This window comes from Panicum virgatum, chromosome 2K (genome assembly GCF_016808335.1).
Source record: "Panicum virgatum strain AP13 chromosome 2K, P.virgatum_v5, whole genome shotgun sequence".
NCBI lineage: Eukaryota > Viridiplantae > Streptophyta > Magnoliopsida > Poales > Poaceae > Panicum > Panicum virgatum.
The window spans coordinates 56407298-56433682 of NC_053137.1; the positions used below are offsets into that span (position 1 = coordinate 56407298).

The window sequence follows — 26385 nt, forward strand, 5'->3', positions numbered from 1 at the left end:
CTGCGCCCATTCGCTGTGCTACTGCTGCGCTCGTGCACGTGCTGCTCCCATTGGCCGCATGCGCTGCCCGCTGATTGCCGCTGTCGCTGCAGGCTATAAATGCTCACCATGCTGGCGTTCTCTCCGCCGGGTGCGGGCGCGTTTATTAGAGCCCGTTTGGTAGGGCTCTTCCCGCGGCTCCGCCAGCAGCTCCACTAGGAGCCGTGCCAAACGGAAGAATGGGAACCGGCTTCACATGTGAAGCCCTTGCTGGAGCCACCGGCGGCTTCCACAGGCGGCGTGAAGCCAGTGAAACGAGGCTCCGCGCGGCTCCGGGAGCTGACATCGCCCTGCCTTCCAGAATTGCCCCTCCCCCAACCCTCCAAGCCCCGACGGGAGAAAAAAAAAAGAGCGCGGCGTGACGGCCGGCCAAGGTGCAGCGCGGGGGAGGAGCGTGGTCCGCCGCCGCCGTCCGCCGAACTCGCGGCCCGGGGCGGAGCTTCGCCGAGGCGGCGCGTACGGCGGCGGGCACGAACGGGGCGCAGACGGGCGGCGCTGCGGGCGGGCGGGCGAGCGCGCACGGCGGCACGGCGATCGACCAGGGGCAGCGTGTCGGTGGTGACCAGGGCGTGCGGCGGCGGCGCGGGTGGGTGGAGCTCCGCTGTAGGTGTGTGGGTGGGCGGAGCTCAGGGGCTCGCGGCGCGTCGGAGGCGCTGCGGGTGCTGGGCGGCGGCAGAGGGCGGTGGAGGAGGAGGTGTGGGGCGGCGGCAGCTCCGGGGCAGAGGCCGGCGGAGGATTCGAGGAAGGGGCCGATGACTGGAAAAAGAGGGGAGGAGGAAAAAAGAAAGGGAAAGAAAAAAAATAAAAAAGAAGAAAAAAGAAAAAGGGCAATTTAGACTTTTTGCAATCTCAATCCAACAAGTGAAGCTGTTTTGCCAAAAGTTTTCTAAAACGGCTCCAGCTCTACCAGAAAAGCCGCTCCACCGGAAGAGTCGGAGCCGGAGCTGTTTTTGGAGGAGTCGGAGCTCTGCCAAACAGGCCCTTAATCTTGCTCTTACAGCCCACCCCCCTCTCTCTTTCTCTCTCTTCCACCTCATCATTCAGTCTGCTTTTATCTCACTATAATACTTGTTTTAAGAGCAAAACTAATAATATAGCCAGCTACTGGCTGCATAGATTTTTTTAGCATTCTCTTAGTCCATCCATATAGTGGTTAAACCCTTCATTATTAATGTATGGTCTACTTATTTTTCTTACAAATTTTCTTAGTTCTTGTGTATAAGCGGGCTGTAAAATTACAGTCCATCTCTCTTTTTTTTTCTCTTCTCCAACTCAACATTTAGCTAACTTAACCCACTTTGCTCTAATCAAATTAGACTGTCCGCTTTCGGGTTAAAGATAACCAAAGTCCACGTCAGCTTCCAGCGCACCGCACGTCGTGTCAGTACACGTCATCCACAAAGCGCCAGGACACCTTCCTCTTCTCTCTCCCCACTTCCGTTCCGCGAAACAGAAAACCCAACCGGAGAAGGAGATGGAACCAGCCACGGCCGCCGGGAAGTCCCCTGATCCGATGCCGTCGCCGCCCCCGGAGGGCCCATCGCCCGTGGTGACCTCCTCATCCTCCGCCGCTTCCCCGGTGACGCAGGCGCCGCCGCCGGCGCCTCCGGGGGCGCGGGAGGTCGCGGCGGTGATGGAGGCGGTGGAGCGGGACGCCGCCGCCATCGCCGAGAGCTACGCGTCCCTCTTTGCCTCCCTCCGCGTCGCCCTCTCGAACGTACGTACTCTCTCTTCACAGACCAAACGCGGCGAGCCTTCGAGCTCTGCTACTCTCCCTTCACATTCCCGAACGCGACTGATGGATTACGATGAATCTTACTGCTGCGACGCGTGGAAACGAAGGTCACCTCGACGTCGGCGGAGAACATGGAGTGCTTGGGCGACGTCGTCGGCCGCCTCCAGGAATCTGGTGAGGCCTCGAGACTCATGGGAAATCTAGTCTCTCGAGTGTTCGCAATGTATTGGGGCTTTGGGGGAAATTTTGTCTTCGGATTGGTGCAACTAAATCTCTGATAATACTGTGAACTGTGGGCCTTCAAACGTCACCTCCTTTACTTGTAGCAATAGTGATTGCAAAGTTTCCATAGTTTGATGTGTGAATTTCTATAGATGTTGCTTCTTGTGTTTGGGGTTGTCATATATGATTCCATGTGCTGAATGTCTAAACATCAATTATTTTGCTGGGGTTCCAGATTATGATTGTTACTTTTTTTTTATGTTTTTGCAGCACTTGAAGCATCTTCAAAAGGAAATAAATACATCAACTCGTGCTTGAGGTGATCAGTTTGACCAAAATGTTCACCTTGCCATGCATAGTGTGATAGTACAGTGTGTGTGGACTACTTAATCTAGTGGGATATCTTGTTAACTAATAGCAGTTCTGGAAGTATTTGTGAACTGCACATTTCTGTAGTGGCTAAAAGTCTTGCTGCATTTCATGATTGCTGTGATTCTTGAAGTGAAAGAAGATACTATATGAAAAAAAACTGTATTTCTTTTTTAGAATGATGTTCTTTGTATGTATTTACAATGGTTAACACATTTTGTGTTTCTTGATTCTTACTAGCCTTTCCTGATAATATATTTTTATTTTTTGCAGGTTAAATGAGGAATTGAGAGGCTTGGAAAGCCTAGCTATGCAACTGTATCCTTTTGTTAGTTGACAATATATAGTTCTATTCACTATGGAACTGGTTAATGGCCATCTTAATATGATGGTCTCAATGTGTGTTACTTTTCATAGTACTTAATACTTTAACTCAGTTCATTTCTGTCTTGTTAAATCTTAATTTTCTGGAAGAAAGATACTACGGAAGAACGTTGATTCATTAGATTTGGCTGTCAATCAGTTGCTCCGCCTCCCCTAGTCCATGAATATTATCAGTAGCTCGTATAAGGTAACTACCACTGGAAATCCATGACATGTTTCCTGAGCCACATCAAATTGTTTTTTTGGTATCTCATCATATGCTCTGAAAGTGCTTCAACGCCTTAGTCAAGGAAAAGCTAATAGTAATAGCAAGATTTCCAAAGTAAAGTGTCAATTACCCACTTTAGACTTTGGAAGAATTGAGGCCCTATTGTACAGTACAAGTGTTTATGCATCTATTGGTAGGCTCATTGAATTTATTTTTTATATATATACCTACAATCACTTTATTTCGAAATGTAGGATGTACTCAATACTTCCCTATAAGATAATACCTCATGAGTTATTATCCACGATTGCAGCTGCTCCTTGAATGTTTACATTGACGTCAATACATACTGCTAGTTCATCAAATGTTTACTTTTAACTATAATACAGAGTTGCAGACTAATGGTTCTTTTCCTGCTGTGATGCTGGTGTGCATGTACTGATTCTTGCCACTATTGTGCTGCAGGTGTAAGGAAATTGATACACCAAATACATGCCAAGTGTTTTAGTTCCAAGGCAACCAGGTGGTGGAATATGAAGGGGCTTATGCCAACAAAGGATGACTTTCCCTTCCATGGCATGATAAAATACTCCTAACTCTTGATTTGATTTATGCTTCCATCTTATGTGTATTTGTAAACAATGCTATGCAAGTATACATTTATTGAGAAATATCTTTGTCTTCTTGTGATATGTACATGGAGTTATGTTTGTAAATGGGTCGTTCAGTCCATGGACAATCTCTTTAAATTGGGGATAAATGGCACCAAGGTTTTCCTGTTATATCTTCGCTCTGCTGTTTCTTATCTTTGTTTGCTCACCCATGGATTTCTGACAATGATCCCACTTGTGATAACATTACAATGTGTGGTATTCAGATCTGGACTTAATCTTTCTATTTGCCAGCAATTTTAACTACTCGCAGTTGTAAGCGAGAATTAATAGCTTAAAGAAACAGATGCCTTGTGAGGTTAACACGAAAATGGTAACTTTCTCATTACCTTTCTTATACACCACAAATGTTGTTGTTAAGGATATAAGAGTAAATGAGTCAAGGGTAGTTTAGTCATATTTATTCCAAAGACCTTTGCTGCTTTGTGCCTATATTCATACAATTGCTCAACCCTGACTGGTTGCTGGATAGCCTGATTACCAGCCATCTCTCAAATTTCTTTATATCTTCTGGAGTTTGTAGCACCAGAATACATACTAGAATGTGTACTCATTAAATCTGTAAAAAAATAGCTACAAATCATGTCATCACCTGGTAGCTACAGCGCTACAGGTAATTCAGTACCCACAGGTAATGCCAGAACAAACGCAATTCTTACTTTACCTCTTTTTGTACTGTACATAACTTGATATTTATTTTCAGTGAATGTTCAGAACCAATTTCTTTTCAGGTAGTAATGTTTTGAGCTTCTTGATAGTTTGATTATACAGAAAAACTGATAGCTTGAAAGTATCAGATGTCCTGTTAGTGCTTTTAACTGATAGCTTGAGAGTATCACTCTCTGGAGGGCTGAATGTACTTCAAAATTTGCCCCAAGATGATACCCGATAAGGCGATAAATAACTAGGAGAGCTCGATATGTTAGAAACGCTTTCTGGATTAGTTCTTTAGTATTGAATATTGTTGGTTTATGTTAGGGCCTCCTTGACTTTTATGTTCTTCAGGTCCCAGGCTGCTTCTTCAAAGTGCAAAAAATGGCATCCAGTCCTAGTCTCCTAGTGGTGCTATTACCTGTTTTCAGATACAGTAAGGTCTGATTCTCAAATTCATGATGCAATAAGGTTTTGATGATCAGACATGGATGCACTATAGTAAGTGTTTATTTTGTTGACTTATATATTCACATCCAGATGACATCAAAAGTCCCAGCATGAAAATTTTGACTCATTGGAGAAACTGTTGTTGAATCAGACATCTTACATACATTTCATGATATACAAAAGTTTGAATATATTCTTAACTTCTAAGGCATGGAAGTTACCTGACGAAATTGACTTAGTTTGTTCTGTCACATGAAGTGCAAATTGCATTTTATCTCACTTAATACTATTATACAACAATAAATGGGACACAAGAAACACAAACAGAGAGGTACATTAGATACCATCAATAGCTGTTCCCCAAGGAACTTTACAGCAAAGAATCTGTCTTTGCAGGTAGCCTCCTGAAGAAGTTTACTGGTGCAGCCGGCACCTTGTGGCGAAATCGAGGATGCCTCATCCAGAAGAACCCAAGACAGAGTGCAATCACCTGGAATGGTGTCACATATAGTATAATGGCTGTGATCAGGCAAAATATTAGGAACATAGCTGTTGCCCTTGGGTCCCTCCAGCTCAGCAGTGACTGTAATCTCTCTCCCTGAGTGGCTATGTCTCCAACAACTGTCTGAATTCTCCCAGCAACATGTCGTAACCTATCATACCTCATCCTAATTAGATCTGGGCTTTTTGAGGTAGGGAATGTGTCAAATTCCTCATCAAGCTCATCTGGATGGGCAACATCAGCATAAGATATTCTTGTGTTCATGTGTGGTGGGAAGCGTGGACGGAACCGGTAATTCCACAGCCCTATCAAGAACATGTAGAGGAAGATTGTTGGCAGGATAAGGTCTGGATAGAACACAAGCATGACAAAGAGCACATGAACCAATACTGTGGTGACTGGGTTTTTCCACTGACAAACATCGCCGAACCACTTTCCTGCAGCAATGACTCCAGAGAAAACTTGCATAAGACGGAAGAAATTAGCTTTGCTCCGTCGCATGCTCCACAGGTGAGAGCGAGCATCTGACATGAACTCAACAACTTCCCTGCGAACTGGTGGCTCCATGCGCCCCAGGCGCTGCGCAACAAGCTGCACAGCCTGGTGGCGAAGCATTTCCTGCTGGACTATTGACAGAGGCTGTGCATAATGCATCTTGGGCAAGAGGGGCCTAGAGTATGTAAAGAGCACATTGATCAGGGATGTGGCTGAGAACCGGATGGCAAGGTGGAGTTCACCCATCTTTTTAACTCCTGATGGGTGGAGGACAAGCAATGGGTATGTGTGTGTGTACACCCGCCCAGTCTCAAGTGTTGAAAGCCGAATTCGCACTTTCCCAATGGGTTTATCCATATGGCCTTGGGAACCGTGGTTACTGTCTCCACTTATGTGGCAGTTGTCAAATAGACCAATTGTGAGTACAGTTCCATGATCATAAACTTCCCAAGTGTACTGCTCATTGAATCGAGGGCTCAAGTTGTCAACGATTGTGCGTGTCCGCACCCATTTTGAACCATACTTGGCAACACAATATGCATCACATGACCCTCGGTCATTTCTTGTTTTTGTTGGATTGAGACCATGTGCACTTAAAATGCCAACTTCAAGCATGCCAATTGGTGGCTTCCACAACTGCTTCATTGTTGGCCGGAGATCACTACAATATTGTGTGGACTCATCAAGCACATGATAACCACCTTCAAGGCAAATACGGAGGTTTACCTTTGCATAGAATTTGTCTTCCTTTAGCTGGTTCACATCAAGCAGTCCTGGTCTTCTCAGATCAAACCATGCTGGCCGTACTGGCTTGTGATCAGCCCGCTTTGGAATCCTTGTCAGTGGTATCATAACTTCACCAATCACCTCATCTTTGTTTTGTGCTACACGGTCTTCTATTGTTATGATCAAGTCTTCCTCAAAAGGCTCTGCTGCGACAAACATCATCTCTTCATTCCACATGAAGTTTTTGGTTGGTGACCGAACTTGCCTTGTCTTCAACAATTGGTGGCCCAGCCTCACTTTTACAAATACATCAGGTATGTGGTTCTCCATTGGGAATATATCCTGTGCTTCAATTACATTGACCCTCACGTACCACATTCTTGGTGCAGGGTAGACCTTCCCACGGATGTAGTTGTGAAGATGGGAATCAACTGGTGTTGATCCTGCATGGATGGCGCTTGAGAAGCATTCATCTGCTTGAGTACCATACCAGACTGCAAGCATCAGCTCTCCTCTGTCCCTCATGCCATCCTTTCCCACGAGACGATACCACTCAGGCGCCAATGGGCTGTCAGGAGGGACCCTTACAGGGACCTCATTCAGGTCAATACTCACTCGACCGACATAGTCATCCCGAATAACATCCTTGTCCTTCACAACAACTTCAAGTGTTGTTGACTGCATGACTTCTTTAGGGAATGCAAACACCTCATCCCATTCGGGCCTCTGATTCTTCTCAAAGTACTTTGTTTTCATTTTGTAGTTTCCAAGGTGCACCTCGACATAAGGGTCAAGACTCCCAGTGATGTCCATGTTGGGCAGGTCGCGGGCCTTGACCACTCGCACAAAGAGGTACTGCATCTTCTCAACAAGGTCGTAAGCCCCGGCCTTCTCACCAGGATACACCCGGCCGCCAATAACACGGCCACCACCAAGCGTTGGGCTTGTCTCCTTCATCTGGAAGTCGATAGGTTGCTGCGAACCTGGAGCATACATCCTTGATACCTGAGGCGGAGGAGCTCCGGCTTTATTTGCAATTGCAGAAAAGCTTCTCTGCTGCTGGTCTCCGTATGAACCTTCATTGTAGTATGCTTGTCCCATTGGTGCCGGACGCTGCTGTTCTCTTGGCAAGTGCTGTAATTGTCTCACTGGATTTGGTCTGGTCTCTTGGAAAGGATTTGGAATGGAGTTGGCCGCCTCCTGCTCTTGCGCAGTGCTAGATGTGCTTAACATATCGAATTCCGGACCTGGTGCAGACACCCTTACTGATGGATCATTTGTAAGGAAGACCCTTAGTCCAAGCTCACCGCGTGCGCGCGATAAGATGTTGCGCTTCTCCAGGGGATAGTGCAGGGGCGAGGCATCTGGTTGGCTGACAAAGGATGTACCCGATATGCGAACCTTGCCAAGGCAGGTCTTGGAATTGTTGGCACGGTTTGCATGGTACACATAGGCCTCAAGGTGTAGCTCCGTGAGGCGGGATGGATCAGATATGTTGAAGTAGAACTGCTCATTCCACACAGGGTTGAGGTCCCTGTCTTTGATGGCTGTGCGGAACTTCTGGTCATCAAACTCGACCTCAACAAAGGCATTGGCTGTGCCCTGTTCTTTCGGGAGGAGATCGTGAGCACTGAGAACCTCAACACCAAGCTTAACATTGCTCATCATGGCCTGCCACTGGATCTTGTAGCACCGAAGAGATGCACCTTATTCTGAAATAAGAACGAAACAACGGTTAGAAATCTTCTGTTGCAGAAACTACAGTGACAGCTAGCATTACAACTACCAGTTTGGCCAATATTCCAGTTGAAGCAAGTGATGGAAGAAAGAAAATGTTTGCACAACGGACAGTTGTATCGGTAGGTTGGAAAAATTTTCCTGGGGATGCCCACAAGTTTTCCCATGGTCCCCAGGAATCAATTGTTGTTGTTTGGAGCATGTCAGTTAGACAAGAGAGGTGCTGACAACAACAAAAGTAAAAGTGTGTTTTATTTTCGCGGACCAATGGATACACACATGTAGCATTAGATAAGAAATTTGAGGCTCCAACTTCTTTTCTAGATTAGACATACGTACAGCTGGAAGCCATGTGTAACTGGAGTATTCTGCTTCATGCCTCTGAAAGGCCATCGCGACTTCTTTTTCTTTGGAGGATAGATTATTACAACTTGGACGCACTTTAATCTATATTGAACTATCCTACACAGACCATTACTGAACAATCATCAGCTAATGATCTACGCCTTTCTCAATACATCTGTTGGTGCACACATAGTCAGCAATCAGATCTCAGACTTAAGAACACATTTTAAATCCAGTCCAGATAATGGCATGCGTCAACATTATGTGCTGATTCAGTAAGGTACAACCATCGGCCACATGTTGCAGGCCAGATGCTGACGCAGAGAAAGAGAGAGGCCACCGGCCCTTCCCTTTCCTGATTGTGGCTGCCACCGTGACCACAAAGGATCACAATTATTGACGACGCTTATTAGCCGAAGCTTCAGTTCAATTCCATGACAAAGAGCACACGTTTAGTATGAATGTGATGTTATTTATTTCCCTTGCACCGCTTGTTTGCGCAGGAGACGCGACGCTAACAGGGAAAGGAGATCCGGAGGCATAAATGAAGCGGGCACGATCCTAACGTCCGGAAAGTGGCAACTGAATTTGCTGAGTTCCATCAAGAGATTAGGAGGGACCATGTCCATGGTGCACCTCCTTTGCTGAAGAAAGGTAGGTAGGTAGGCAGGCAGGTGATGGGAGGATGGGATGGGGGTGTCAACATTGAGGCAAGTGAACAAAGTGCTCCATGATGTTGCTTAGTTGATTCCATCCATCCATCCATCAATCCCCAAGTATCGTATCCGTTTATTTGGAGCCCTGTCTATGGAATCTGTCTGCTTCATTAGTTACATGATTAATTGCTAAACTTGGTGTTGATCAAAAAAATTTGGACTTGGCTTCCACATTTGCCTTGTGATTTTCTTTCAGGCTGGACTTTTAAGAGAGTATATGCACTGAATTTGGGGGAAAATCAAGGACAACCATGTACAGAAGAAAGCAGATACTCGTAGCAGGTAAGATGCCAAATTCTCAGCGCATAAAAGTGATTCCTAAACGCTTTTGTGGTACATCCCTGAACCTGGGATCTTCTTGCATCCGTTTTCATGCATCACATCAAAGAAAGGGGAATAAAAAAAGTTTCGTTTTGGAAATCATCGCCGAGCTGTCAACAGAATCAGCAAGGACGTCTTTTCTTCGAATAAATCAGCAGGGATGTCAACAGAGATGATTCTGAGGAAGGAAGGGGAGCGCAGGAGGCAATCTGATTGCCCAATTCGCCCTCCTCCATCACCAGACAAGAACTTGGAGGAGCACACAAAAAACACACCCAAGAAAGCTCCGCAGAATTCAGAGGTAAACATCACAAGAGGATAGGATACGAACCTTCAGAAATTCAGAAGGCAGTAGCCTCTCTATCCTTCAGCCGTTGAACAGGCAGCAGCTTCAGCCCTCGGTGGTTCCTCCCTAATCCCGAGAAAAGAGCGAGGACGACGACGACGACAACGAAGAAGACGAAGATGGAGGCGAGGACTAAACTATCTGGCTCTGGCTCTGCTGATAGGAGAGAGGACAAGTGGCCACCACGGTGATGAAGGAAAAACTGAAGAAGAGGAGGAGGAGGAAGAGGAGGGGGGAGCTGCACAACGTGCAACAACCTATCGCACTAAAGAGCGAGGATGGAGAGCCGGAGCCTGTGGAGCGAGGAACACATGCACCTGCTGCTGGTGGTGGTTCTTGTGGGGGGTGCCGTCAGCTGCTGGTGCCGTGTTGGGCCTTGGAGCTATCCGGGAGGAGGATAGACCGAGAGATTAATCAACCGGAAAGAGGGGAGAACGAGCGGGAGCGTGTGAACTCAAGAGATTAATTAGAATAGTATCCAACCCAACGCATGGGATAATAATAATATTCAGGATTTGTTTGTGTTAATTAATACGCGTCCAAAAAAAACAAAAGGAACTAACAAATCTAATTTTTATAATGAAGGATGACTAGGTTAACAGCGACGGTTGAGTAGAAAAGACTGATGGATGATAGGATGGGCGTTTTGCTGTGCTGGTGGCATCGCCTTCCTACATTGACAATTCAGTGAGGCTGTGGCCACTACAGCGCTGCTGTTTTGGTCTCTTCCCCTTGTGCGCTTGCTTGCCTCATTGTTATCCATTCTTTTCCTCCTCTCTTTCTTTCTTTTTATCTCTGGTGTCTTTACATTTAGAGTCCTTTTGCAGTAATTTGTTGTATACCTGATTCTTTTTTTTCCTGGTCACGCTTACTATCATTGCTGAAATTCCCAGGTCAACATCGAGTCGTTGCTCTAGTTTGGCGTTGCAAAATGGCCTGGCTCAGTTGGTTGCCACGCGCCGACGCGCCAAAAAGAAAAGGGCAAGTTACTGCACTGCACTTGTCATCCTTTGTTTTTTCTTGACTCAGCACCGGTCTCTGCATGCCTCGGCGGCTATAGATTAGTGTTTCTTGCTCTCAGCTTTGCTGTGTGTTTGCTTAGATTATGCTGCCTCAATCAGCTCAGGTGATCCGCAGTGATCCGTGTCACAGTCTCGCCATGTTCACTCGAAACGTAAACAACCTTGCAGTGTGTTTTGTTATTCAAAAGGAGTATCAAATAATATCGTCATTAACTTGCTCTAATTTTTCCGCTAGATTTAATTGAAGTAGGTGCTGTCTAGTAACAGTACGGCTGCGGTGGATGGCTGGACAGCTTGTGACTTTGGCAAGGAAAAAAGAGGTCCCGTGGAGTGGACACCCACTTTTGCTGTTCTGCGAGGACAAAGAAGCAGCAGGAGCACGAGTCCAGATCTGAGCGACGAACTTCTTCCAAAAATAAAATCTGAGCGATGAACTTCTTCCAACAGAAAGATCTGAGCCATGAACAGTGCAACTGCTACTGCAGTTGCGTTGACCTGGATAGACTCCACAGCAATTAGTAAGATAGGACATTTTACTTGTTCATTTTCATGGCGTTAAGAAAACACACGAATCACGTCAGCCACACGCGTTTAGAAAAGAAGACGGAGTTGTTGTGATGTCTATTTATATTTTGAAAGGAAGTTGTTGTCATGTCTAAGGAAAGGGACAAACGAGGAATATTTTCCCTCCAAAATGTAACATATCTTCGGTCTCACCCTGCCTGAAGAAAGCCGTTGCCAATGACCCAAACGTAACCCACAAGCCACTTTGTTCTGGTAAAAATGCGCTAGTCAACATCATCTCTTACTGCTACTGCAAAGAAAGCAGAGAGCTGGTCAAGAAAATAGTTAAGAAAGCGGAGAGACTTTTCTACGTCAGTTTTGAACAAATTTTAGCAGAGGGAATAATATGGCAAAGTGGCTTCTGCAACCCTAAGGTGTAAGGATGGGACGACAGTGAAAATATCACTTTTCCATCCCTGGAAACTTTCCCACTGCCATGTGGCTGGGGCTAGATGATGTATACATTCACAAGTTGTTTCTACAAACAGATTCATTATTGATTGTTAAAAGAATCTATCCATGACATAACACTTAATTAATCACCTCGCAGAATAGTGCCACAAAAAAAATCTTTATAAGTGGCTTAGTTACATTTAGCCATACGTAATGTGTAGCTCGCAGGAATTAAGAAGAAATGTTTGGAATTTACCAGTATCGCTTTTCTTCATATTTTTACCAATTATTAAGTCCACCTGTGTTTGATTATTTCTGCAAAATTTTGCCAGTTTGACTAGGGAGTGATCAGGTATAGGCTGGTGTGCAATTCTAATACCACACATGTCATTTTCATTCCCTCTTTGCTTCCTTGTTATTCTTTATTCTCCTCCTCTCCTTTGATATCTCATCTTTATATGTTGTCCTTTTGCAATAATTGTTTGATGAACTTTTTCTCATGGTCATCCTTGCTTATCATTGTAAAATTGAAGTCGGTCAATCTAGCTACGTCGGGGTTCCAACTCTTCTGTTTTTATGTTGGAAAATTTAATTGGCCTAACCTTTCTTGCAATTTGCATGTTACTATAATTGTTTATGATATTTTTTTACTTCTTTCTTTTCATCTCTGATCCTTATAGATTTAGGGCCCTTTTCTAATAATTCTTGTGGTACCTTTTGCCCATGTTTTACCCTCACTCACCATTTGCCAAAAATTGTCAGTCAATCTTAGTCGTTGTAACAGGCCCTTTTGATTGTTGCAATTCATTGACTAGTCTATAACTCTGCAGTTTTTCTATGGAATTTGGAAAGTGAAATGTGGCTGTTCCTTTTACAACAAAAAGATTTTTTGCCAGGTACTAGCAGCTCTTAGCCCTTGTCCCCCTCCTTGACTCGACACTCGTCTTTGCATGTGTCGCTGCCTGTAGATTATTAGTACTCTTGTTCTTAGTTTTGTTGTGCGCTTGTTTAAAACCTCAATCTTCACAACTATCTCCCATGATCTGTGTCGCTGTCTCTCCATGTGCACTTAGCTTGTAACGTAAACAAGTCTGCAACAGTTCTTGTTATCAAAACTAAAACGAAATACAAAATATTTGCCCAAATTTGATTAATCACTCTGCATTTGGCACTAAATTAAATTGAAGCAGGTGCGACTGCAGTGGATGACTTGACTTTAAATTGAGAGGAAAAAGAGGTCTCGTGGACAGGACAGGACACCACCCACTTCTGCAATGACTGTGTTTAGTTCCTCTAAAGTTTCCAAACTTTCCATCACATAAAAATCACATCAAAACATTAAATATAGCAAATGACGTATGCATGGAACACTAAATGTGGGTAAACAAAACAACTTATTGCACAGTTTGGATATACGTTGCGAGATGAATTTTTTGAGCCTAGTTAGCCCATGATAAGATAATATTTTTTCAGCTTCACTTTTTTCATCTAAACACAGTCAATGACAAAGAAGCAGCAGGAGCATGGACCCAGATCCGAGCCATGAAAACACTGCAGCTGCTACTGCGGTTGACGTTGACCTGGATTATTGACTCAACAGCAATTAGCAAGACAAGACATTTATTTATTTTCGGGCGTTAAAGAAAAAGCATTAATCACATGCCAGTGACACGCGTTTAGAAAACAAAAAATTAGTAGAATATTACGGTGTTGTTCTAAGAGTAATGTCCAAGGAAAGGGACAAACCAGGAATATCTTCCCTCCAAAGTGTCGCCTATGTTTCCGGTCTTCACCCTGGCCGAAGAAAGCCATTCCCTGTGACATAATGTTGGGCTTGTCTTGTTTTGATTTGTCTCGGCTTATTTCGACTTATTTTCTCTCACAGAATACTATTTATTCTACCAATTCTATACTATTCATATAGTCAGCCGAACAGGCTCGTAATCCACAAACCACTCTTGATATATATATAGAGAGAGGATCGGTCTATTTAGTATTTCGGGTGTTGAATAATATTCAACGCTCATGGCGGAGCGCCGAACCACATTCGGCAAACTAAATTTACTCCATGACACAGTCCGGGTGTTTTAATGCAGACTTGACCAATGGCATCACGGATGTGTTTTAATGCACATTTGACCAGCTCCAGCTCGCACAGTCATAAACAATTTTTAATCGGTGTAAGGATGAGTCACGGGTCTCCCATGAAAGTTCTGGATCGCTGGTGGCGTAACCCATCGGACCTCCGGCGAGCTGGATGTTTACTACGTGGTGTTGTAGAGGGAGTAAAAGGACGTAAAGGCTTAACATTACTAGTACGTTGGAGTCCTGGGAAGTAAAAAGCTACGGTTCCGTCACCTTGCATGGTTTGGAGAAGTAAAAAAACTAGAAGGTAGACCTAAAAGTTAAATATTACTACCCTTCCGGCTCCCTACGCTGAATTGTTATCTGCTTTTATGGGAGTTTTTTTTAAAAAAAGTGGACGTTCCACGGCGGATTAGTGGCAAATTTGTATGATCCAAACATTGCATGAGGGTAGCTAGAAAAAGGTGGCCGGAATTTTTTTTATATTTTGCGCTGTGAATGCAGATCCTTGTGCGCCGATCTATATGCACTTGGTCTTGACAGCACTCCGGAAGTAAATTTTCAACACATGGAAAGTTAATTTCTCAATAAGTAAATACACGGAATATTCAGAGAGTAAGATTGGATGTTTTTTTACTGCTGCATATCCATTCATATTTTAAAAATTGAATAAGCAATGTCAAATTATAGAAGTCATTTTTTTCAAAATTGAAATGAAATTTCTCACTGTTTGTGTAGAAGTAATTTCCTGCACGCATTATAGCTGTGGTCGGACACTCGGACTCACGCTGGCCCGCAAAATGCGGTCAAGATGTTTGCATGCGAGCATGCGGCCTACATGGAGGCTTTATAAATTTAATTTAAAATTGCACAAAGAGACATTCGAGGGTGTATTTATTAGCTACTAGTCGCTAATAGAGATTTTAGGGAGAATATACGGATGTGTAATGTGTTTGGAATTAAGTCAATAGAGAACTAATTTCCACTAATTATCTCAAAATGTATTATTGCAGTTCAAATAATTTTCAAAATAAAGAAGTAAATATTAAATATTAGAATGGTATTTTCATAATGACTTGACAGTAATATTCTTTCAATTGTGTTGGTCTCCGCCATCAATTAGGGTGCGTTTAGTTGGTGAAAAAGTTTGGGTTTTGGTACTGTAGCACATTTTGTTATTACTTGACAAATAATGTCCAATCATGAACTAATTAGGCTTAAAAATTCATCTCGTGCTAATCAGTTAGACTGTGTAATTAGTTATTTTTTTCAACTATATTTAATGCTCCATGCATGTACCCAAAAATTCGATGTGATGGGTACTGTAGAAATTTTTTTGAAAACTAAACGGGGCATACTCGATTGTTCCATTACAATGAGTTGTGGCCACGCCCACCACCGGACATGTTCTCTATGTTTGAACGATCTGACACAGATTACAGTTAGTAAATAAGTGTAGGAGTTAGGTTACTGCAGAGGGTGGAAGTGTAGGAGTTAGGTTACTGCAGAGGGTGGGACCTCGACTGCTGTATTCGAGTAATATAATCACTCCATTTTAACTTTTTGTTATTTCAAATAACATTAATTCAGAAGTAATTTCTAAAACTTAGATAAATAATTTTCTAGAAGAAATTAAACTCACAATTATACAAGTCCACGAAATAGGAAAAGGACTTGGACAAGTAATTTATTTGAGTAATTTTCCAAAAGTAATTTTCCAAAACGACATCAACTCAATGATAGAAAAGCTATCTCTGTTACTATTATTCCTCTAATTCTATGATAATCAATGTAAGAAATAGCGGGCTAAGATATTTAGCAGAAGCCTTTTCATAAAGCTAAAAGAGCTATAGCGGAAGCTAAATCATTTAGCAGAATAATAAAATAATCAATAATTACTTACAAATTAGAAGAATCATTGGTCTAACACTTAAAAATAGACTCAACACATATCTTGACTGTCCAACTGTACCTCTACTGCTTTGTCTATGATCCACTCTAGTTATATTGATTCTTTATTTCTTTTAAATAAATCTTTAGCGGACATAACGGATATTTATTACCGCTAAATCCTGTAAAACCTCCTTTAGCGGACATAGCGGACAAATATTGTATAGTATAGCGGTAGGTCTCCTAAAAAGCTAATAGCGGATAATAGCAGGCTATTAGAGCATCTCCAAGAGACTCTTCATATTGTTAATGGTTTACAGAAATAGAGATTTTGATAAAAAAAATACCCTCCAACATGCTCTTCAATTGGATATCTAAATACAGACGTCCTCTATTCCGGATTTTTCACTAGCCAAAGATGAAGAGCGAGAATGGCTCTCTAGACTATGCACAAGATATAGAAAGACTCTTGGAAAGCACAAATATATAGAAAACAATTTTTACTCAAATGACTCTCTAAATGGTGATTTAGAGAGTAGATTTTAGAATGTCTCTTGGAGATGCTCTTAGCGGGCTATTTTGTACTTTGATGATAATACTCTTTAAGATTAATAACATTACTACTCGGCATCAATACTTAGTTACTGGGTTTTGGAAATCGAAGTTAGGTTACACTGTACAACCTGATTTGATTACTCAATCAACTCCCACTGTCTGCTTGCATTGTTTCATTCCTGCAAGCAGATCACAAAAAATGAACAAATTCTAATAAAATAGATCACAAGGGAAATCTCCCACATCCGCATGCGCGGGCAGAGCTGCGTGGAATGAATTTCTGTTGGGAATAAAAGCTTTTCTACCACCGCATCTGCAATAGGAGATTGATTTTTAATACAATAAACTACATGATGGGCATGTGACTAGAGAACACCATTGTGCCAAATACTCAGCAGTGCTAGAGTGTCCCCAATAGGGTCTGCGGCAGTGGCTGAGGAACAGGATCTTGGAGGAAGAAGATTGTTCAGATCGAGAGGGCACCTAACCTGAATCGTGGCAAATTAGTACACCGTCAAGGACATCATGAAGGGAGGGCAGATTCAAGGAATCAAGGTTGCAGGCATGGAAGTAACCGTGGTCACTAGACAACAAGCCATGTGTGGCCGCTGGACAGCAAGCCGCTGCGCCGCAAGGCTTGTTGACCTCCTTGGATCAGCACAGCAGCAGAAGGATCTCGCTTTAGCCGCCGAGGATCCTGGTCAACAGTGCTGCTGATGGGGAGGGAACTAGAGCTGTGGCCGCCGCCTACAGCCGCTTAGGGGCTCCACCGCCAGACACCACCGTGCTGCTGAAGCGCCCCGACCCCAAAGATCGAGGCTAAACCATGTATTCATAACCGAAGCAAGTCTCCGGTACAATACATGTTACATCAAGTGGAGTCCAAAGTCATACAGAGCTTTATTCAACCCGTACACGAGGAGTAAAGTGACAACACAAAGCTACTGCAAATAACCACAGGATAATGAGTAGCATAATGACATGCAAGACTAGCTCTTCGTCCATCACGGCTCCACTCGATCAGCTTGGGTGCGGTCACAATCTACTCGTAATCTTCAGGCACAAAGTCAGGATCCTCTGGAAAAAAAATAATCAACAAGGGTTGAGTACGAAAGTACTCAGCAAGTCCCACCTCACCCTTACGGGGAGGGAGTTACAGATTAACACACAAAGGTCCATTAATCAACCAGAATAAATAACAAATGTAGTATTAAAGGTAACCCAAACAGTCATCCATCTCAGGGGCTAGGTGGTTCAACTAGTTGAGATGTCCACACCGTAACCTGTCCAAACCGAGGACACAGATCATTCGAATGGATTGTACACTCTGCAGAGGTTGTACGCTTTACCCACACGCACTTCACCGTCCAGAGACGGCTCCGTCATAGCCGACACCCAACCGTGGATCAAACCCCGACTAGTCGCCCACAAACCCCCGGGGTCTTGACCAATCCAGGTATCACCCCAAAATATATCCACCCCGGACGACTACCAGGTTAGCCAGTGGGATTATACTAAGGTTTTCCCATACAAACTCATGTGGTCGTACTGAAAGTATGTTAGGTGAGATGGCACCACAACACACGGTCCTTAAGGTTCATCAGGGCAGTCAACAACCATAACCAACCAAACCCGAGGTGTCACCACGACAAAGGTCGGTCGCAAGTCTACCACCACGATAGCTCATGCTCCAACACATTCCACACTGCCCTGGTCTCATTCCCATTCCAGTTTCATCAATTAACAAGGTTTGATAATATGTCAGTCTGACAGTAAATCGATATGCAACATGGCTTCAGTCAATGGTTTATCTCAATCCCTCAGTGTATCGTCTCATGCAATCCCTAAGTCTAGCAAATTTTATATTTAACCTTACTTGGGATCAATCATAGTCAACATAAGGGATCGATGAGACTTGCCTTCACTTTCGTACGCGTCGGCGTCGGCGGTTTCCTGATCTCCCGGCTCCTTTGGTTTCTCCTCTGGAATCGGTTCTACTTCGTCATACACGGCGGAAACAGCACAACCGACGAACAACATAAGCAAGCATAAACATAAAATAAAATGAGCTTGAATCGGAAACAATTTAAGATACGGGGATAGGAGTAATATTTTTTTGGGAGATTTTCTAATGGCACGGCCAAAATTATAATAGAAATGGTGTGGTAAAGTTTCAGGTCGATCGGAGGATTTTTTTGACGCATGAAATGATATGTTAAAGGAGTGGTTAGGGTCTAAATCGGGTTTCAAGGGCCCATTTGCAAATACTTTTGGGAGAGGAAAGGTCCTTATTGGAATTTCTGAAAATATCCAGGCCATATTAGAAGGGCAGGGGCCTATGTGTAAATGTTTTGTAAAGTGGAGGGGTCATCTCTTTAAATAGGATGGACAGAGAGGGTTTCTTTGAAAAAGGACTAGAGAGAGGTGGGAGGTTTCTTAACAGAAAAGGAGAAAAGGGAGGGGGCTTTGGGCAAAATAGCCCTTTCTTCTTCCTCCCGTTCTCTCCCTCGATAGAACAGAGGAGGGGGATGAAGGGGGGGCTGGGATCCGGCACTCTGGAGCACGGCGGCGGCCGGGAAGAGGGGGGAAAGGGAGAGGAGGCCGAGGGGGTCTGATTCCCCTACTCACCTCGGGCTATGGTGGTCTGTGGAGGGCGGACGACGGTGGCGGGTGGAGGTGGCCGGCTATGGCCGTGGCGGCGGTGCTGCAGACTTGGGGAGGGGGCAAGCGGTGGTGAGGGCGGTTGTGGTGGAGGAGAGCTGCGCGTAGGGCCTATTTATAGGCGGGGAGAGGCGGTGGAGCGCGGTGGAGGCCGGCCGGCGAGCTCGGCGGCCATTAATGGTGCTTGGACTCGTCGGGGCATCGCGGAGCGGTGGCGCGATTCGCGGCGGCGGTGCAGACGACGGGACGGCTCGGGCAGAGGCCGAGCGGCGCGCCGGGCATCCCGCGGCGCGTGAAACGCGTGGGCATAGGGGGGGGGGTGCTGCAGCGTGTGCACTGGGGAGGGTGCTGCAGCGCGTGCTCAGGGGAGGGGCTCGCGTGAGCAGAGAGCAGGAGGGAGAAAGAGAGAATGGAGAAAAAAGAAAAGGGAAAAGGAAATGGAAAAAGAAAAAGAGAAAGAAAAGGAGAGAGAGAGAGAGTGAGAGAGAGAGAGAGATGGCGGAGATTTCGGCGACGACTGCGGCGGTGTCGGGCACGCGTGCTGCGACGTCCGGTCGGACGACGCACGCGGAGCGAGGAGAAAAAGGGAGACGGGACAGCGGTCGGATTCGGGTGTCGGGTCAGGAAAAGGTTTCGGAGAAATAGGGCTTGGACAGGAGGGATTGAGCTCAACGACAAATAGAATTTTGAAAAAAAAAATTAGCGTGTGATTTGATTTGGTAAATTTTTGGGATGTTACAAACCTACCCCACTTAGGTTGAATCTCGTCCCCGAGATTCAGCTAAACTACTAAAGAAACTAGGAAATTCGGCTCGGAGCGCGTCTTCTCTCTCCCAAGTTGCTTCTGCTTCCGAATGTCTGCTCCACTGAACTCGACAAATTCTAACTGTTGAGTTGCGGGTTCTTCTCGTCACAGTGTCCAAAATTTTCACCGGCACCTCTTGATATCTGAGATCATCTTGCAGGTCGATTGTCTCTGGGGCCACTTGTTCTTCCGGTACTTGCAGGCACTTCCTGAGCTGGGACACATGGAACACATCGTGCACATCTGACATCTCTGCTGGCAACTGAAGCTTGTAGGCTACTGCTCCCACTTTCTTGATAACTGGAAAATGTCCAATGTAACATGGGGCCAACTTCCCACGCACCTAGAATCTGTGCGTGCCGTGAATTGGGGAAACTTTAAGGTACACATAATCTCCAACTTCAAAGCTGAGAGTACGTCGTCTTTTATCGGCATAACTTTTCTGGCGGGATTGAGCTGCCTTTAGATTCTCTCTGATTTCTGCTATCTTGTCTTCTGCTTCTTTAATAAAATCTGGGCCCTCAATGATGCGGTCGCCAACTTCGGTCCATATGAGAGGTGTGCGACACTTCCTCTCATATAAGGCTTCGAACGGCGACATCTTCAAACTTGACTGGTAGCTGTTGTTGTAAGAGAACCCCGCATATGGCAAACTATTTTTCCAATCTTTGCCATAAGTAAGAACACAGGCTCTTAGTATGTCTTCAAGGATCTGATTAACTCTTTCTGTCTGGTCATCAGTCTGAGGATGATAGGCTGAACTGAAGTCCAACTTTGTACCAAGTGCTTCATGTAACCTACTCTAGAATCTCGAAGTGAACTGGGTGCCTCTATCTGACACAATCCTCTTAGGTACTCCATGCAACTTCACAATGCGCTCAATATATAACTTGGCTAATTTATCACCTCCATAAGTGGTACGCACTGGGATGAAGTGTGCCACTTTAGTGAGTCGATCAACAATCACCCAAACTGAGTCATGACTGCTCTGGGTTCTTGGTAGACCGGTGATAAAATCTATACTAACTTCATCTCATTTCCATACTGGGATCGGCAACGGCTGAAGTAATCCACTGGGCTTCTGGTGCTCTGCCTTGACCCTTTTGTACACATCACAATGAGCGACGAATCGAGCGATATCCCCCTTCATACCATTCCACCAATACTTCTCCTTAAGGTCCAGGTACATTTTCTTAGTGCCGGGGTGAATGGAATAAGCTGAGTTGTGGGCTTCATCCAAAATAGTCCTGCGGAAATGACCTTGCTTAGGCACACATAATCTCTTCTTGAACCACAAGACTCCATCCTTATCTACTCTGAAATATGGGGCTTTGCCTTCACTGTTGCGACCTTTAATCCATACTAATCTTCTATCCTCCATCTGAGCTTCCTTGATCTGGTCGTCCAGGACGGGATGAACACTAAGGTTGTAGTTGCAAGAGCGGCGTACAACCCTTAGGTTCAACCTTCTCATTTCTTCACTCAGCTCTGGGGCTTGTGTAACTAAGTGATGGCAATACGCTTTTCGACTGAGCGCATCAGCCACCACATTAGCCTTTCCAAGGTGGTAGTGCATTTCCAAATCATAGTCTTTGATCAACTCCAACCATCTTCTCTGTCTAAGGTTGAGATCTGACTGGGTGAAAATGTACTTCAGGCTCTTGTGATCCGTGTAGATTTCACACTTGTTCCCGATCAGATAATGTCTCCAAATCTTGAGGGCATGCACAACTGCTGCTAACTCCAAATCATGGGTGAGGTAGTTCTACTCATGTATTCTCAACTGTCTTGAGGCATAAGCTACAACTCTTCCTTCTTGCATAAGCACACAACCCAATCCTTGTCGGGATGCGTCACAATAAACGACAAAGCTCTTATGATTATCTGGCAAGACTAGCACTGGGGCAGAAGTTAGTCTCCTCTTCAACTCTTGAAAACTTCTGTCGCAAGCTTCAGACCAGACAAACTTCGTGTCCTTCCGGAGCAACTCGGTCATAGGCCGGGCTATCTTAGAGAAACCTTCGATGAATCTCCGGTAATAGCCGGCTAATCCGAAGAAACTCCTGATCTCCGAGGCTGATGTTGGTTGCTTCCATTCTGATACTGCCTTGACCTTTTCTGGGTCCACTTCAACACCTTCAGTTGTTAAGACATAACCCAGAAAACTGACTCTCTGAAACCAGAATTCACACTTACTAAACTTGGCATACAACTGGTGTTTTCTGAGCTTTTCCAGCACAACTCTGAGATATTGTCCATGCTCCTCAGCACTCTTAGAGTAGACCAGTATGTCATCTATGAAGACCACGACAAACCGATCTAACTCCTCCATAAACACCTTATTCATGAGGGTCATGAAAAAGGCAGGGGCATTAGTCAGACCAAAAGGCATCACTGTGAACTCATACTGGCCATAACGGGTCCTGAAGGCTGTCTTAGAGATGTCCTCTTGTCGCACTCTGAGCTGATGATAACCTGACCTCAGATCTATCTTGGAGAAGAACTTAGCTCCCTTCAGCTGATCAAACAGGTCATCAATCCGAGGCAGAGGGTACTTGTTCTTTATGGTGACTGCATTCAGATCACGGTAGTCCACACAAAGTCTCATGCTTCCATCTTTCTTCTTCACAAAGAGCACTGGGGCTCCCTATGGAGAAGTAGCAGGTCTAATAAATCCCTTTTGTTGAAGCTCTTCAAGCTGCTTCTTCAACTCGGCAAGCTCTGGGGCTGCTAACCGATAGGCATTCTTTGCTATAGGCTTGGTTCCAGGGACTAAGTCAATAGTGAACTCTACATCTCTTTCTGGAGGCATACCGGGTAATTCATCTGGAAACACTTCTGCGAATTCCTGAACTACTAGCACATCTTCTGGGCATTCTGCTTGGATGTGGTTCACCATGGAGTCTGATAGGCTAGGATGGATTAGGCATGTGACTGTTAACCCTTGGTGGTTGATGACTGTCACTGCTCTCTCAGCACAGGCTATGTTTCATCGGTGCTTGGTGAGCCAGTCCATACCGAGTATGACATCTATCCCTTTGGAAGCAAGGACTACTAGGTTGGCAAGGAATACTACCTCACTTAGGTTTATAGGGATATCTATGACACCTAAGTGGCAAGGTATATGACCTCCAGGCGAACGGGTCATTAGCGGCCTCTTAAGAGCTATAGTAGGTATATCATACTTTTCCACAAAGTGGGAGGATATAAAGGAATGCAATGATCCAGAATCAAAAAGCACTGAGGCTAGAGCTGATTGGACCAGAAACTCACCGAAAATCACTCCTGGTGCATCCTCTGCTTCTTCAGCGTACACATTATTCACCTTTGCCTTGCCGAAGGACTGCTGCTGGCTCCTAGCGGGTGCTGCACGGTTGGCTTTAGTCGGCTGCTTTGGTCCTTGAATAGAGTTGGAGAAAACAGAAGGGGCGGGCTGGCTGAGATACGGAAAGTTGGCCTTGAAGTGTCCGGCTTCACGGCAGTGGAAACAGGTCCTCACATTGGTCACTTGACTTCCACCAGACTGCTGGGTGCGGAAGGTACTTTGGGTCTTCACAACTGGAGCTGACTGAGCTGGCTTCTGGAGAGAACCGGGGTGCACCTTGAATGAGAAGGCACCCTGGCTCCTCTGACCTGAGTGAACCGGATACTGATTCCTCTGGAACTTCTTCAACTGCTGGGGCTTTTTGCTTTCAAACCGACGTTTGCGCTCACTGAGTTCTACCTTCCTATTTCTCTCTGTGGTGATAGCCCTGTTGACCATGGCATTGAAGTCACTGTGGGTGGTGACTTCAACCAAGGTCCTGATTTCAAGATTAAGCCCACCAAGAAAAGCTTCTTGCTTCTTCTCGTCATTATTAATATCCTCTGGTGCATAACGAGACAACTCTGAGAACTTATGAAGATACTTTGTCACAGTCATCCCACCTTGACGAAGCTTTCTGAACTCATCCTTCTTGAGCTTCATAACACTGCTGGGAATGTGGTGTTCTCTGAAGATCTTGACAAAGTCAGGCCATACCATCTCGTTAGCCTTTTCGTTTACTTCCCGATAACTTTGCCACCAAGGAAGGGCTGGTCCCCTTAACTGCTGTACTGCGAGCAAAACCTTGTCTCTATCATCTGCATGGACTACTTCAAGCTTCTTTTCAATCTCTCGCAGCCAATTATTTGCCTCAATTGGGTTGTCAGACCCTCCAAACTTGGGTGGCTGCAAACGGTTGAAATCTGCAATTCTACTGCCATTGCCATTATGATGCATCGCAGGTCTATTGTTGCCAAGATTGCCTTGAGCTTGAGCAGTGAGAGTGGTCACAAGAACTTGAAGGAGTTGGTTCTGCTGCTGCAATATGGCTGCCTGATCAATGGGTGCTGGGGCACGGGGAGGTGGCGGCGGTAGGTGTCCATTTTCTGGTGCTTCTGGGGCTACATTCAGAGGGGCTTGGTTTCTCGGGTTGACGTCGTCACCGTCTTCCTGAGCATGGAGTCCCTGGACTCGGCTTGAACGACGAGACATCTACGGTCAAGGAGGGCAAGATTAGGTGACTCCCCTAGTATATTGCTGGGGTAGATTTGTGTATATAAAATATTTTGTACCGCACAATGCACACAAGCAAATCATTCAAGCCTCACACGAGCATTCATTCAAACAAGCTGGGATACATAGCTCAACGGAGTACAATAATGCGGCTCGACTTTTAAGGGTCGGCCGGAACAACTTGACTACTGGACCCTACGACACGGTCTTCAGGGTCTCGGTCTTCAACTTCACGGGGTGATGCGGGAGGTGTGGGTGGCACCGATTCACCAATCCTTCTGCGTGGTTGGGACAAGGAATACAGCGGAATTCCCTCCAAGATTGGCGGCTCAGCAGCAGTCCTGGGATGGCGTTCCTTGCACTTGACACGATCCACTAGGTAGACTCCCCTAAGGAGCTGACTATGGCGGTCTACTTGCTCCCTAAGGTTCTCTTCGACTGCAGCAAGGCGGCTTTCAGCTTCAGCTGCTCGGGCTTCTGCCTGAGCTAAGGCCAGCTTAGTCTTACGCCAACGGGACTCCGCTCTCTCAGCATGTTGGATGAGGTCTTTCACACGCTGGTGCAGTTGGTCGCACAAATCGTCAAGGCTAAGCAAATAGGCAGACATAGCGACAACTGCGGGGTCCTTCTCGGTTCCTGCGGTGCTCTCCAAGTTGCGGATCCTCGCCGCCCAAGTAGGATGGTTACGATCCAGCGGGGGAAAGTACTTCATGGGGGTAGAACCCAAGTGCCATTCAAACATCTGGCACAGGTACCGCAATGCCTTGCGAGCTGCATGTTGAATAGTGTCAGGCATACGGGCTCCAGTGGCGGTGACGCTCCAGGGTTGCATCTCCAAGTACTTATCACTGGGTCCAATATGGATGGTGACCTCACTGCTTTCGGTGCCATGCTCCATGAACTCGTGATCGACGTACTCCGGACGTTCCGGAATACCAAGTCGCACAGTGGCAGCATAGAGCACCTTGGGGAATCCATCTTCGTTGATGCAGTAGGTGGTGGTCCAGTCATCAGCCATATGATTTACAAGGGTAGGGTTAGCATAACAACGACAAAGTTTAAGGAGTAATAGGGTTTCAAGGATTGACCATCCTAGGGCTCCTACGGTCATCGTTCACTACCGGTTCGTGTCCTACAGCCAAGCATGGCTCTGATACCACCTGAAGCGCCCCGACCCCAAAGATCGAGGCTAAACCATGTATTCATAACTGAAGCAAGTCTCCGGTACAATACATGTTATATCAAGTGGAGTCCAAAGTCATACAGAGCTTTATTCAACCCGTACACGAGGAGTAAAGTGACAACACAAAGCTACCGCAAATAACCACAGGATAACGAGTAGCATAACGACATGCAAGACTAGCTCTTCGTCCATCACGGCTCCACGCGATCAGCTTGGGTGCGGACACGATCTACTCGTAATCTTCAGGCACAAAGTCAGGATCCTCTGAAAAAAAATCAACAAGGGTTGAGTACGAAAGTACTCAGCAAGTCCCACCTCACCCTTACGGGGAGGGAGTTACAGATTAATACGCAAAGGTCCATTAATCAACCAGAATAAATAACAAATGCAGTATTAAAGGTAACCCAAACAGTCATCCATCTCAGGGGATAGGTGGTTCAACTAGTTGAGATGTCCACACCGTAACCTGTCCAAACCGAGGACACGGATCATTCGAATGGATTGTACACTCTGCAGAGGTTGTACGCTTTACCCACATGCACTTCACCGTCCAGAGACGGCTCCGTCATAGCCGACACCCAGCCGTGGCTCAAACCCCGACTAGTCGCCCACAAACGCCCGGGGTCTTGACCAATCCAGGTATCACCCCAAAATATATCCACCCCGGACGACTACCAAGTTGGCCAGTGGGATTAGACTAAGGTTTGCCCATACAAACTCATGTGGTCGTACTGAAAGTAGGTTAGGTGAGATGGCACCACAACACATGGTCC

At 45.4% G+C, this 26385-nt stretch overlaps 2 protein-coding genes and 1 long non-coding RNA gene across 6 annotated transcripts; 2 read left to right on the top strand and 1 right to left on the bottom strand.

Moving 5' to 3' along the window:
• Positions 1-1452: 1452 nt before the first annotated feature.
• Positions 1453-3739, top strand: LOC120688111. Of its 2 annotated transcripts, none has more exons than XR_005680977.1 (6): positions 1453-1756; positions 1882-1948; positions 2267-2315; positions 2639-2683; positions 2844-2936; positions 3423-3739. XR_005680977.1 is itself a non-coding variant. In XM_039970283.1 (6 exons), the coding sequence occupies exons 1-5, from the start codon at positions 1514-1516 to the stop codon at positions 2904-2906; spliced, it is 471 nt and encodes a 156-aa protein (XP_039826217.1). In that variant the 5' UTR covers positions 1458-1513; the 3' UTR covers positions 2907-2936; positions 3423-3739. The 2 variants fall into 2 exon arrangements, 1 of the variants encoding a protein (XP_039826217.1); XM_039970283.1 differs by having other exon boundaries at positions 1458-1756; positions 2840-2936.
• A 1101-nt stretch (positions 3740-4840) lies between these two features.
• LOC120688101 (FT-interacting protein 3-like) lies at positions 4841-10305 on the bottom strand. The gene is made up of 2 exons (XM_039970273.1): positions 9903-10305; positions 4841-8164 (listed from the first exon to the last, which is right to left on the bottom strand). The coding sequence occupies exon 2, from the start codon at positions 8118-8120 to the stop codon at positions 5100-5102; it is 3021 nt and encodes a 1006-aa protein (XP_039826207.1). The 5' UTR covers positions 8121-8164; positions 9903-10305; the 3' UTR covers positions 4841-5099.
• On the top strand, positions 8164-11982 carry LOC120688122. Of its 3 annotated transcripts, XR_005680979.1 has the most exons (4): positions 8164-9532; positions 10503-10651; positions 10811-11091; positions 11175-11982. It is a non-coding gene; the product is annotated as an uncharacterized LOC120688122 (long non-coding RNA). The 3 variants fall into 3 exon arrangements; XR_005680978.1 differs by having other exon boundaries at positions 10811-11982; XR_005680981.1 differs by having other exon boundaries at positions 10503-10604; positions 10811-11982.
• Positions 11983-26385: the final 14403 nt, after the last annotated feature.

Excerpts from the sequence above, each read along its gene's own strand:
- LOC120688111 (XM_039970283.1), top strand. The coding sequence starts at position 1,514 with ATGGAACCAGCCACGGCCGCCGGGAAGTCCCCTGATCCGATGCCGTCG. Across the intron at positions 1,757-1,881 it reads TCCGCGTCGCCCTCTCGAAC|GTCACCTCGACGTCGGCGGA; the intron begins GTACGTACTCTC and ends GTGGAAACGAAG. Across the intron at positions 2,684-2,839 it reads GAAAGCCTAGCTATGCAACT|AAAGATACTACGGAAGAACG; the intron begins GTATCCTTTTGT and ends ATTTTCTGGAAG.
- LOC120688101 (XM_039970273.1), bottom strand. The coding sequence starts at position 8,120 with ATGATGAGCAATGTTAAGCTTGGTGTTGAGGTTCTCAGTGCTCACGAT.